General features: G+C 39.8%; 3 protein-coding genes across 4 annotated transcripts in view; 2 read left to right on the top strand and 1 right to left on the bottom strand.

Annotated features, from left to right (window-relative positions):
• Nucleotides 1–11,754, bottom strand: part of nav1b (neuron navigator 1b) — a 76,301-nt gene extending 64,547 nt beyond the window's left edge. For both annotated transcript variants that reach the window (XM_044024866.1, XM_044024867.1), the window contains exon 1: nucleotides 11,626–11,754. The gene's annotated coding sequence lies outside the window, so the exon portion shown is untranslated. The remainder of the gene's footprint in view (nucleotides 1–11,625) is intronic.
• LOC122768693 (cysteine and glycine-rich protein 3-like) lies at nucleotides 472–2,943 on the top strand. The gene is made up of 4 exons (XM_044024872.1): nucleotides 472–613; nucleotides 962–1,079; nucleotides 1,987–2,096; nucleotides 2,725–2,943. Exons 1-4 carry the CDS (start codon nucleotides 487–489, stop codon nucleotides 2,823–2,825), a joined length of 456 nt encoding a protein of 151 aa, XP_043880807.1. The 5' UTR covers nucleotides 472–486; the 3' UTR covers nucleotides 2,826–2,943.
• On the top strand, nucleotides 3,359–5,754 carry LOC122767954 (kelch-like protein 10). Its single transcript, XM_044023533.1, has 5 exons — nucleotides 3,359–3,510; nucleotides 3,790–4,273; nucleotides 4,425–5,039; nucleotides 5,122–5,271; nucleotides 5,431–5,754. The coding sequence occupies exons 1-5, from the start codon at nucleotides 3,359–3,361 to the stop codon at nucleotides 5,752–5,754; spliced, it is 1,725 nt and encodes a 574-aa protein (XP_043879468.1).
• Nucleotides 11,755–12,619: the final 865 nt, after the last annotated feature.

Raw genomic sequence — 12,619 nt, 5'->3', positions numbered from 1 at the left:
CACACACAGACACAGACACAGACAGACAGACAGACAGACAGACAGAGACAAGCAGTGGCATGCACAGGTAGACACTGGGTGGTGCTATAGCACCTGCCACTGCCCTCTGGACCAAGCAAGTGCCCTTTTGAAAGTTTGTTGTTATTTTAAACAGTGTATGTGGCCAATGCTGACATGATCATCTATAAATTCTCGACGATTAAAAGTATGTGATAATATTGCCCCTCTCTTCCTTTGTCAACGTAAACGCGCAGAGCGGGCACAAACGGAGGCGCGTTGCAGCAGCAGTGCACATCTGTGCAGTCAACAGCAAAGTTTAGAATAGACGTGTGCACACTGCAAGCACAATTTGCTAAATGTACTGTAATAAATAATAGTAAATGGTCATAAAAATAAAACATTGTTTGACATGTCTGGCCTGGACTTCCATATAACGTACTTCTCAATTTCTTCTCCTGTAAGAAAGTGAGAAGTCTCAGTGTGGTCATGGTGGCTTTTGGCACATCTGGGAAATTATGCATTTCCAAGGCAGGTCCCTCCATTGCAGGTCTGACTGTCCATCGCAACAGCAGCAGCAGCAGCAGCACCACCCCCATTGAGAACTTCACTCAAGGTCTGAAATCTAAAAATGCATTTCTCTATATGCACCTGAAGGCATCAACCTTTTCATTGTGAAGAGCTTCCGTTTTTGAAACTTGTACTTTCAGTGAGCATAGTTGCAGGCCAGCAAAACATGTAAAGATCAGGTTTCTGGGCACTGCTAACTCTCTTTTTCTTTGTTTCTGTCCCAATTATCATTATATAATTAAGTATGTTCATTTGTAAGTAAGGCACTCATGGGTGCTACAAGTTTGAGCAACTTAATGCATGCGTTCCTTTAACCAAACACTCCCAAGTCCACCAGTAACTACTACTACTGACTTTCCTCTCATTTCCTTCCCTAAATCTCACTCCCTCTGAGTATGTGTCGACTCCTCCCTCTTCGTCTCTTCATCAGGCAAGTGTCTCTTCTCAACTCACTCACTCATCTCTTCTGACCAACAAACAAGCACAGAAGCAGCCTTTCAACCTCATTCCAGGTGAGTAAGAGTTGAGTTTAAAGTGGAATTTGTTAGGATAGAGAAAACTATATGTACATGTAAGTTTGAGACATGTTTCTGTGTTTGTTTCATAAATGTAATCTTTAATAATCTAAAGTTAACCTTTTCTTTGGCTGTTTGAAGGATTAAATTCCATGACAATGTCAGGCGGTTATATAGAATAGAATAGAGATCATGGTCGCAAGTTCAACTCCACCCCTGGCAGGTTGTACTCAATTCCCTTGTAAGTTGCTTTGGATAAAAGCATCTGCTAAATGACATGTAATGTAAATGCCGAACTTTACAACTGGAAAACATCCTGCTGCTGTTTTGGACCACATGGGTGTATTTTCAGCAGTGAGATTATGAAAATAAATTGAAAACAACATTTTATGAATAGAACATCCAAGTAAACAATTTGGCAAAGAAGAAATGACCCCGAAAACTAATTTTTTAACATTTAATTTACTATTTTTAAAAGGTCTGCTCAATTACACATACCCACCAAACCGGAATTTCCTGTTTATCCAAACAATCTAGTTAGGCAAGTTATAATCCCAAACCATGAAAAACCTTTAACTTTTGAAACTAAGAGGTGAAAGTCGTGCGATGTCCATGCAGAGTGTATACTGATGTCATTTTAGTTCAGTGATATCTAAGTCAAATCAGCAGGCACTTTGCATTTTACAGTCAGGTATAAAGAGTTCTGTAGGAACAGCCTGAAGACCCGGGGAAAAGAGAGAAGGAAAGGAGTTTTGTCTCAAAGCGAACTGGTTCTTCTCCTTTGATAGTTATTGTCGTATGTAGCCTGAAGTGCTGCAGATGGCCTCAGTCTGCTGAGCAACACTGAACATTAGACAAATAGTGACTGAAAAACGTAAACAGCCACTTCTCTGTATCCGCACAGAATGCCTTTTGGAGGAGAAAACAAGTGTGGCCTCTGCCAGAAAACTGTCTACTTGGCTGAAGAAGTGCAGTGCGAAGGGAAGAGCTGGCACAAGTTCTGTTTTAAATGTGGTAAGTATTCATGCTCTCAGGTAATTGTTGTCTCAGTTTGTTGAATGCTTCTATTCACAATTCAACTTGTTCCATGAAGGAATACCGAGCATTTGGCATCTGGGAAGCAAAGTGAGCACCCACAGGTTTTCACTCAGACATCTAAGTCCTTATTAAGATCCAGTGGAAGCTAGGTTTTCCTAATATGTTAGAGGGAGGTTTTTTGTTTTCCCGGTGGGCCGATCGATTCTTTAAAAAAAAGTACAAAAATGACAGAGATGTTTGCTGCAGGGGCCAGCCTGGCGGGGACCAGCACAAACACACAAGGGCTTGCGTGTTTGTATGTACATCAATGGGGCGAGTTGGCACAGTATTTACGCGCGGATTATAATGGGCCAGTCTGGACCAAATTTTTGTCCCAGTCCACCCCTGCACAGACAAACAGCTATCTGGGCCAACACAGCACATAGTGGGTATGCCTGCATTCCACTTTAAAATGTCATGCATAGTCTGTGGTAAACTTGCAGCTAAATGTTTGTGAACAAATGCCAATGATTGCTTTCCTTAATTCACTCTTGTATACTCCTGTCTGAAGACTGGAGAGTAGATTCATGCATATAAATTGTTCTATTTTTTTCTTTATATTAAGTGGACTGTAGTAAGAGATTGGACAGCACAACAGCGTGTACCCATGAGGATGAGCTCTACTGCAAGTCATGCTTTGCCAAGAAATTCGCACCAAAGGAGTAAGGACACAGGAGGACGTTAAATTCAGGCGACCAACTGTCTAATGTTGTACAACCTGTCTTCAAATATGCCTTGTTGCCAACGTTCAAAATAAACCTCAGGAAAAAATGGTGGGCATTTATGTGGTCTTCAGTGTTTTTTTGTGTGGGTGTCCTCCATCTTGAACAGCGTCCGTTTGCCAGACAAGGACGTGACGTGAGCCAGAGAATCTCTAAGCTGATAGGTTTTTGTGTCATTGCACATTGTTTAAAAATTAAAGTTTCTTTCTCTAGCTAATGGTGTTCCCAATTAAACACAAAATTCCCTGACATATTGTTTGATTACATGGACCCAAAGTTGAAAATTGTGGAATGTAAAGGTAAAGTTTATATTTAAATGACGGCATAACAACAACCAAATGAATGTACCCTACCTTTGATATTAATTTGACTTTGAAGTTTGAACAGAAATGATGACAGATTGTGTTGTCATGATGACGATGTAAAATTAAAGGTTTACTTAACACACACACCATGAGAGACAAGAGATGAATTCAAATGACTTTCAGAGGCCAAAGTATCCCCAGACCACATTCAACGTTTGATAAGCATCGACTGGGGGGTAAATTTTTGGACGCAATAATAAGAGTCGAGGGTGTCGAATACAAAGTCCACAGGATAATCCTGTCTGACTGCAGTCCTTACTTCACGTAAATACATTTAATATTTTGCACTTTATATTTAATCTGAAACAACTCACTTTAAACTATGGGGCAAGTTGTCTTTCAGCGGGAAAGGTTGAAGGTACGATTCCCGGCTCCACTAGTTGACATAGCAACAAAAAAAAATAATTCACAGACCATCATGTGGAGGAGTTAGTAGTAGACAATGATTTGAGAGTGTTTTTTTTTTTTTTTTAAGTTTTAATGCTTTTATACATCGAAAAAGACTTTGACTGCCTCTGGTTTTTCTTTTATCTTGATCCACAGTGCTCTCTTCCAGTTTCAGTCGCCCGTTGACATTAAGGTTTCAGACATCAACGGCCTGTCCACTGACATAATGGAGCTCATTGTGGAGTACGCATATACCAGCCAAATTCATGTGACAAAGGACAACGTGCAGGACTTAATGCAAGCAGCTGATATGCTCAGCGTGACAGCTGTTGCAGAAGCATGCTCAGACTTCCTCTGTGAGCAGATTTCACGAGAGAACTGCATTGGAATGTGGCAGTATGCTAAATTCTACTTCTATACTGAGCTGAGGGACAGGGCTTACCGCTACATCAATGATCACTTTGATGAGGTTTTCCCCTGTGAGGAATTCCTATATCTCTCTATGCAAGAGCTAAGTGCAATCCTTGGTAGAGATGATCTAAATGTGAGGAAGGAGTACATAGTGTTTGAGGCCATCCTTCGCTGGATAGAACACAACCCTGAAGAGCGAGAAAGGCACATTGTTGACCTTTTGTCTAAGGTACAAAAAACATTCAGTCATGATATTTTTAATCTATGTTGAGCCTAGATTCGCCAATTTATTTTGAATTTAAGAACACCAGTAGAGTCTATACATGCCACTGGCCCTTTAGGTTTAATCAACAGATTATGTCCTCTTGTTTTTGTTGTAGTTCCGGATGGCCTTGACAAGCATAGATTACATTCAAACAAATGTGTTGTCCAATGAGCTGGTGGAGACCAATGCAGAGTGCAAGCTAATGGCCACTGATGCCATCCACACCATTGAGTACATTACCCAAACACACAGCATGTCTTTTTTACGCAACACTCTTGCACGTCCTCGTCTGCCCAATGCAATCATGTTGGCCACTGGGGGCTGGCGTGGTGAGAACCCCGTTGAGGCCATTTGTGCATACGATATATTTAGTGACAGCTGGGTCAGTGCACCATACAATTTGGAGTATCCGCGGGCCTATCATGGCACCGTCTTTCTCAAAGGGTACCTTTATTGTCTAGGAGGCTCTGCACGGGAAGAGTATTTTAACAGTGTGAGCAGGTTGGACCTACGCACACACAGATGGGATGAGGTGGCACCAATGTACTACAGCCGCTGCTATGTGAGTTCAACAGAGCTCAACGGGTTCATCTATGCCATGGGAGGCTTTGATGGCCACTCTCGGCTGAACAGTGCCGAGCGCTACAATCCTGATGCCAACCAGTGGAAACGTATCGCACCCATGCACCATCCGAGGAGCGATGCCAGCTGCACAACACTACATAATAAGGTTTGCGAAATGAGAGCAGATACAGAAAAATAACAGTAGTGTGAACAGTTCTAGCTCATTTGCTGTCTCTTTTCATGTCCAGGTTTACATTTGTGGTGGGTTTGACGGGAATGAATGCTTGCAAACCGCTGAATGTTACAACCCAGAGACCAACCAATGGACAGTAATTGCCCCAATGAACGAAAGGCGTAGTGGAATTGGAGTCATAACACTTGCAGATCAAATCTATGCAGTACGTACAAAACACTGCAATTCAAGCATGCCAAATATTGTCTTTTCTGTTTTCATCAACTGACCAAACACTAACACTGTTAGTGACTGATCCATGCCACTAGCCATGTTTAGAAGTACATATTAGCCATATATTGATGTAATACTTTTCCTTTGACAGGTTGGTGGTTGTGATGGGACACACCGTCTGAACACTACCGAGGTCTACAACCCACTGCATAACACCTGGAACCTTGTATGCCCCATGATGACCACTCGCAGTAACTTTGGCGTCGAAGTGATTTACGATCAGATCTTTGTTGTTGGTGGATACACGGGTACTGGCACCACCAGTCAAGTTGAGTACTATGACAGTACAGTGGATCGGTGGTATGGGGCCTCTGAAGTGACGTACCATGGCAGTGCACTGAGTTGTTGTGTGCTGTTTGGACTCCCCGACATTACTAGTTATGCTGTCCCTCGTGACTCCCTGCCTTTCATTTAATTTGGGGTTGGTATGGTGTTGTCAAAGGAGTAGCATGCTGATGCCGTGTGTTGAAAAAGAAAAAGAAAAAGAACTTCTGAGAAGGAAAGAAACAGAGGCAATATTGCAACGTTAAGGATGCCAAGAGCCATAAAACATCAAAGATGGAAAATACGTCATGTGACACAATTTACTTGGGTAAGTATATATAGAGAAACGAAAGGGAAGGAGGCAATAATGCCAACTGCCACAAAAAAAAGATGAAGCAGTGAATGCATTTTTCGAACCTCAGAACCGACAAACATCACCATACAACGGATCACTTCCAAAAGGGCACCACTTAGTTCATCTCTCAAAAGTAATTCAACATGCCAGTATCATAAGAATGACAAGTCAGTGAGTCACTGTTTACACAGAATTACAACACAGTCGGCACACATTCTCTACCCATTTATGGGTGCATAGAGAATTGTTTGGTTATTGGTTAATCGAACACTTCAACACTTTCAATAGTGAAAATCATGACACAAAAAACTCAAAATAATATATGCTTGACAGATTGACAACTGGTTCAACCAATATGCATGTAACCCTTGTGCCTGCAACAAATTCCTCCCATGTTCTGGACGGTAAAATTATCCAGACAACCATTATATCATATTTTGATCTAACATAAAATGAATAACGCAGGGATCAGCGGACAATTACACATAATCATGTGGATGAATTTGCCAGTCCAGCCTTCTGTATGAAAGACTGAGGAATTATGTTAATGATGTGCAGTTGTGCAGAAATGGTAAAATTAGCTTAAACAAGTAGTTCGTATTATGTCCATTTCTGCTGTGACTAGTGATTTATGACTACCAAACTGGTACCATTTTTGACATTTAAAAATCTTAGTGATATTCAAAAACAGTGCAAAGGGTCAGAGGATCCATGCGTGATAGTCTGACTTCATAAATAATACATTTTATTTAGTATACTATCCTGTATTAGAAATAAAACCCACAAAGTGCCTCACAAAAATACATTTTTAAGTTATATTCACAAATATAAAACTTAAGAGACTTAAAACGCAGGGTTTTGTGAAGATGAGGGGATTTCAAGATGTGTTCTGTGGAGTTAAAAACAACTCTCACATACATTGGCATGAGTACTCAGCTTTCCCAATTGCATTTTCTGCTTAAATTCATTTTTTTGTGTTTGTGCATGAATGTTTTAAATTGTAAAATAAAAAAAATATATATATACACACACGTTAAAAAGGACCCGAGTGTAAGATTTAGGACAGTGCGTTGGCAAAAATTGAATATTCTATCCCTATAAGCCTACATCATTTAGGCAAGGGACTTGCTTTACAGAGGCCATTATTTCTGCAACAGCCTGAACAGACAAACTCTGTCTGGAGGATGAACAAAAGCCAACTTCCTTTCTGGCACACAGAGCCACCACAGTTCCACAACATGCATGGGAAAGATAGGGGTGAGCGGAAGAGTCCTACATATGTTATAATCTGCAGTCTCACCATTAGATGTCATTCACGCCTATAAAGTGGACCTTCAACAAGCTACTTTGTTGAAAACTGAAACATTTCTCTCTCTCATAGATCAGGACCCTCACCTCGCTGACTGGCTCAAAATCTGGCTGGTGGAGATTTGTGCATCCAACCAAGGTAATATACAGTATTTTTCAGGATTTTCAACTTCTCTTTCAAACGGTCTCCTCTGACCAGAGTGTACAAAAGAATGTCCTTTGTCCTCAAGACTAGTGGTTCCAGACTAGTGGTTCCAGTCAAGAGTTTGTTTCACATTTCCTGTCGTGTCAGACATTGAAAGTTGGAGGCAGACTTTGCTTTGTTATTGATTCTGTTCCTAATAGTTGGCAGAGGCTGGTGAGTTCAATGGCCTTAGAATTCCTTGTTTTTGTTTTTTTTTATCTTGGTGTCATCGAAACCGTGACCTCCGGCTTCCACTGTAATTTGCGGCCGAGTGTGAAGTAGCTAGGGTAAGGATTGGCATATATAAGTGTGAGGCAATCTTATCAGCCAAATGGTGGAATGCCTTTTTCAAATAGGGAAGGAGCCGCTGGCCCCAATAAAAGAGATATCTCGTGGTCTTATTCATGAATGAGGGGAAAATGGAGTGGAAAGTGGACAGACGGGGTTGCATTCACAGTGATGCCGAGACCATAATGGATATGTATTCGTATAATTCTTCTGTAATACTATAAAAAGGCTTGCAGCCTCATCATTCCCACTTTCAGGTCTAGCTATAATTTACAACTTCAACCTCAACGGGAGAGTGAAGCAGATATACAAGATGAAAAGCTTGTATCTCATCCTTTCTTTTAAGTACCGTAACCAGATTTATGGAAAAGACAAAGTCATCACAACACACAGGGTGAGAAATGACAAGTTTGGAAATACTGAAAACAATGTTTTCCTGTGATTGGTGCAGATAAAGTTCAGAAGCAACAAGATCGGCTCCAGTCACAGGAAGCACACGATTCAAGGCTGCAGCTCGGTGTTCTCATCTACATCCCCCGGTGAGAAGTAGGGCTGTAATCAACCACAGAAATTGAAGCCCTGAAATGTCGACTCAAAAATCGACTAGAAAAGTGAAATGAGCACTTGGACATGTGATCGCACCAACAGACACACGTATGTGTTTACATTTTATTTCAGAAGCATAAACAAAGACCAGTACGCAGCTACTACCGCAGAGAGGCAGCATCACATCGTTTAGTTGTGCAGTCTCCACCAACTGTACACTGGAAACCACATTCCTGCTTTAAAACCATGGTTTAGCATTGTTTGCAGCTATTATCCTAATCAGCACCGAGGGGGCCCTGCAGCCTCAGGGGGAGGCAGCTCATTTACAACTGTACTCATCTGGGAGGAAAAAACAAACTTGGTTTGACCTAAAAATTAAAATAAAGAAAACAAGTCTGCCAACATGAATAAATGGTAGAGATGGTTCTACCTAAAGTTTTAAATAGTTGTGTTAGGAGGGACCAAGGGATTCTGTCATGTTCTTTTCTTCATCACTCTCTGTATGTCTATAGCCACATCATCACAAAAGGTAAGACCCTGTTTCTTTCCTGCAATAAATCAATAAAACTACATTTATTCTGAAATAATAGCTTTAATACACTGATTTTGTGCTTCAGTTAAGGTTGCGCTGGTTTAAACAGAAAAATGGCTTTTGATTTGCCTTTTACCAAATTCCACTAAGCAAAAAAAGATTTCAACAAGTGACTGATCACTGTCATGTAACATGACATCATTTTACTGTATAAATGTGGGCAGTATTTTGCCACCCTTCCCCCCACGATTTGTCTTATGACCCATTAACACCCAGTGATATAAGGCAGTGATATCACCAGGATTAGGGGAAAAATCCTGGTGCTCTCTGGGGGTGACAAGTTTATTAGACTCTTTGAAAAACATGCCACAATAACTGATAAACAAATGTGTGAATATTCATTCATCAATTCAATAAATGAAAAAACAAGCATCTATCAAAGATCAATTTACACTATATGTTTTCATTCTGGTATCAGATTACAACCAACTCCCTAGTGGATTGCATGTATATTGTAGCACAGCTAAAAAAAGAGGCGACAATAAAGAACTACTGGGATCTAGACCCAAGTTATCCCAACTGTTAACACTTGGATTTCCTTCTTTTCTTTTACATCTTTCCCTGAACACTAAAACCATGTCTATATTTTCCACCCACAGACTGGAGGCAAGATTTAATACAGGCATTAAAATTAAGATTATCAATCAGCCAAAAAAAGTGACAAGCTAAAAATAAAGTCATTCCTTTTACAGAGGAAACTTCTCTGCCTCCTGCAAACTCCTGCTGAAGGTGAGTCATCACATTCGTACAGAGGAGAAGTTCTGCAAAAGATGAAGTTCCGCAACAATCCTTAGTGCAGTGAAAGAATCCACATTCATTATGAAAATGGCAATTGACAGATGAGCTACCAGAGCTATGGCTCTATCCAATTTATAAAAACCTTCATCTTTTGAGGATGTAGGCTGGTTTAAATCCTTCTTTCCCTTCATGTCTTTTTTGACATTGGCTGCATGTTTGGGGTCGTTATCCTGCTGCAGAATAAATGTGGGGCCATTTGGACGCCTCCCTGATATCACTGCATGATGGATAAGCATCTGCTTGTATTTCTTAGCATCAGGGATTCCAATAATTCTGACCAAATCCCCAGCTCCATTTGCAGAGATACAGCCTCAAACTTCAATGGCCTCCATGATTCATTGTTGCCTGTGTATGTATTTTCCATTACTGTACTGCGCTCCAGCACTTTGAACAAACTTCCCTCTGCTTTGACTCAGTTCCAAAACACCTCAGTTTTTTCTACACCCCAGTTCTTATGTTTTCCTGCATAGTGGAGTTGCTTGGCTTTGTTTCCACATCAGACTTATAAGGCTTTTTGGCTACAATTCTTTCAAACAATGCGGTACTTTTAAACAAAAGCTACAGATACAAAAAAATAAAAACATAGGTAAAGTCTGTGTGTGTGTGTGAGCTTGGGATGGAAATCACAGGGTACCTCATGATACATGGTCCACAACACCAATATCACAATACAGTGTGATAATTGTGACAATTAATATATTGAAAAACAATCATATAGTGATACATCACAATATCCGTCTCACTGAATAAAACAAAATGTCTGTAAAAAGCTAAAATTGCAGGATTTAAAGATAAAGCCTTGTATTGAATGTAGATGGAGCATCTCTTATGTAGTTTTCTCCACCAGTATCCCTCTGTAATCTCCCTCTTCTTCAGCCAGGTAACTTCAGCACAGGTTTCCCCTCATGGGACTGTTTACTTTAAAGCACCTTATTTTATTAAATAAAATCACGTCATTTGCCCGGGTGTATCGATTATTGAAGTTAAACGATATATCACCAAATTGTCCACCCGCACCCAGCTGACCCACTAGCCATGTGTGGGATGAGTCTACGTTCCTCAACTGTACACATTCTAACATAAAAAAAAAATAATAATAATTGCCATAGACTTTATTTTTAAATCCATATGTACAGGAATATCAACTGTTTGTTGATGCAACAACTGTAGAATGTCTAATAAATATAATGTTGCTACAATCTCTCAATGTCAATTTGGTTTACAAAATAAAAGGAGATGAATTCACTGGTGGTCTATCCAACATCACTTCACCCATGTTGAACAGTGATATCAGGATTGTATCAGCTTACAAAATCCAAGCCAAATTTACCTTAGACACTAGGGCTGAACAAATCAAAATTTCAATACGGCCCACTGAAATTTCCAAAGGTTTCTTAAAGCCAAAATGTGTGAAAAATACCATTTTAGATTAAATATTGCCCTGGCCTATACACATCATATTTTTCAGATGAAAATATCCTTGTTTCTCACAGATCTGCACAAATATCACACAGTAATGATTTTTAAATAGGTTATACAAATGAAAATGAGAATAATTGTGTAAAAAATACCATTCCCTCTCATAACTGGAATCGTATCTCAACTGCAATATTAGTCAAAATAATCACAATTATTTATTTGTATAAAATCGTTTAGCCCCACTAGACACACAGCATTGATTCAACCATGAATTACCTTAAAAACCACAAGGAACATGTGTGTGTTATGGGACCTAATTTTCATAGTAGCATCATAAGTGGTTGTTATTGACTGATTATTTGAGTTTAAGTTACACAAATGTCTGTGACAAAAAGAGCATGGAAGCTACATTTGGAGGACGACAATCATTCAAAACCTAAGATGAACCTAAGCTCTGTGAATAACACCAGAGTAAAGATGAACAATTAGCAAAGAGCATAGAGACCACGAGTCAGCAGTATGTTATACTCACGTGCAGACAGACGTTGGTGGTGAAATGAAGTAACAACACGTGACATTTCAGCGACGAGTATATCCAGACACTTCCTGTGAATCAGCCTCATGACAGAAAGACACGAGTGACAAGAGTCCACGGCCTGGTTAAACGCAGTTTAAATAGTCCGCCTCACTGACAGGGGTGCGTTTGATTTGCACTGCAGCGGCTAACGTGTGGGTGGAGTCACGGTCGGGGAAAGTCGAGTATCACGAAGAAGAAGAACAGAAGAAGACGTTTCAGCAGAGGTGCTCAGTCAAATCCTATTATTAACACTTATCTACAAAACAAAGAAACGATAAAATAAGAAAATTATAGATTTTTTTTTTTTTAGTTTTCTGGGTTTAGATTTCCTGTTAAAGGTTGTGCAGGTGGTTGAGATAAATTCATACATTATCAAATTTATAATAGAGGCACTATGATTATCTCTGCTGTTGATTATTAAGGAGGCAAATAAGTTAAACAAATATGAAAAATTATACATACAATAATATTAAACAAAAATAGATTTTGATGTAAGAGTGCTGTCACATTAGAGAAGGTGGACGGAGGAAATCATCAGTATAGTACTGAAAATGGTTGTAAGCATTTAATCAGTTATAAGATTGTTGCTATGCAGGATACATAAAGTCCCTATCAGCCACTTAATTAGGTACACCTGTTCAACTGATAGTCAATGCAAATACATCACACATCACATCACAAATACATACATTTAGGCATGGAAACATATGAAAGAGACCTGATGAAGATTAGAATCAGAATAGGGAAGAAAGGTGATTTAAGTGACTGAACATCAGACAGGCTGGTCTGAGTCTTTCCAGGAGGTGTTGATGTAGGATTTACACGCACAATTGTCACTAAAGAGAAAAAAAAAGCGGCAATTCTCATGATGAAACTGCATTGTTGTTCAAAATGATAGTCAGGCAATCATTCTGCAGAAGACCATTTTCCGAATACACAACATGAATGG

This window comes from Solea senegalensis, linkage group LG4 (assembly GCF_019176455.1).
Source record: "Solea senegalensis isolate Sse05_10M linkage group LG4, IFAPA_SoseM_1, whole genome shotgun sequence".
In the NCBI taxonomy this organism is placed as follows: Eukaryota; Metazoa; Chordata; class Actinopteri; order Pleuronectiformes; family Soleidae; genus Solea; species Solea senegalensis.
The sequence above is the reverse complement of the archived record's forward strand: the minus strand, read 5'-3'. Positions and strand labels throughout refer to the sequence as shown.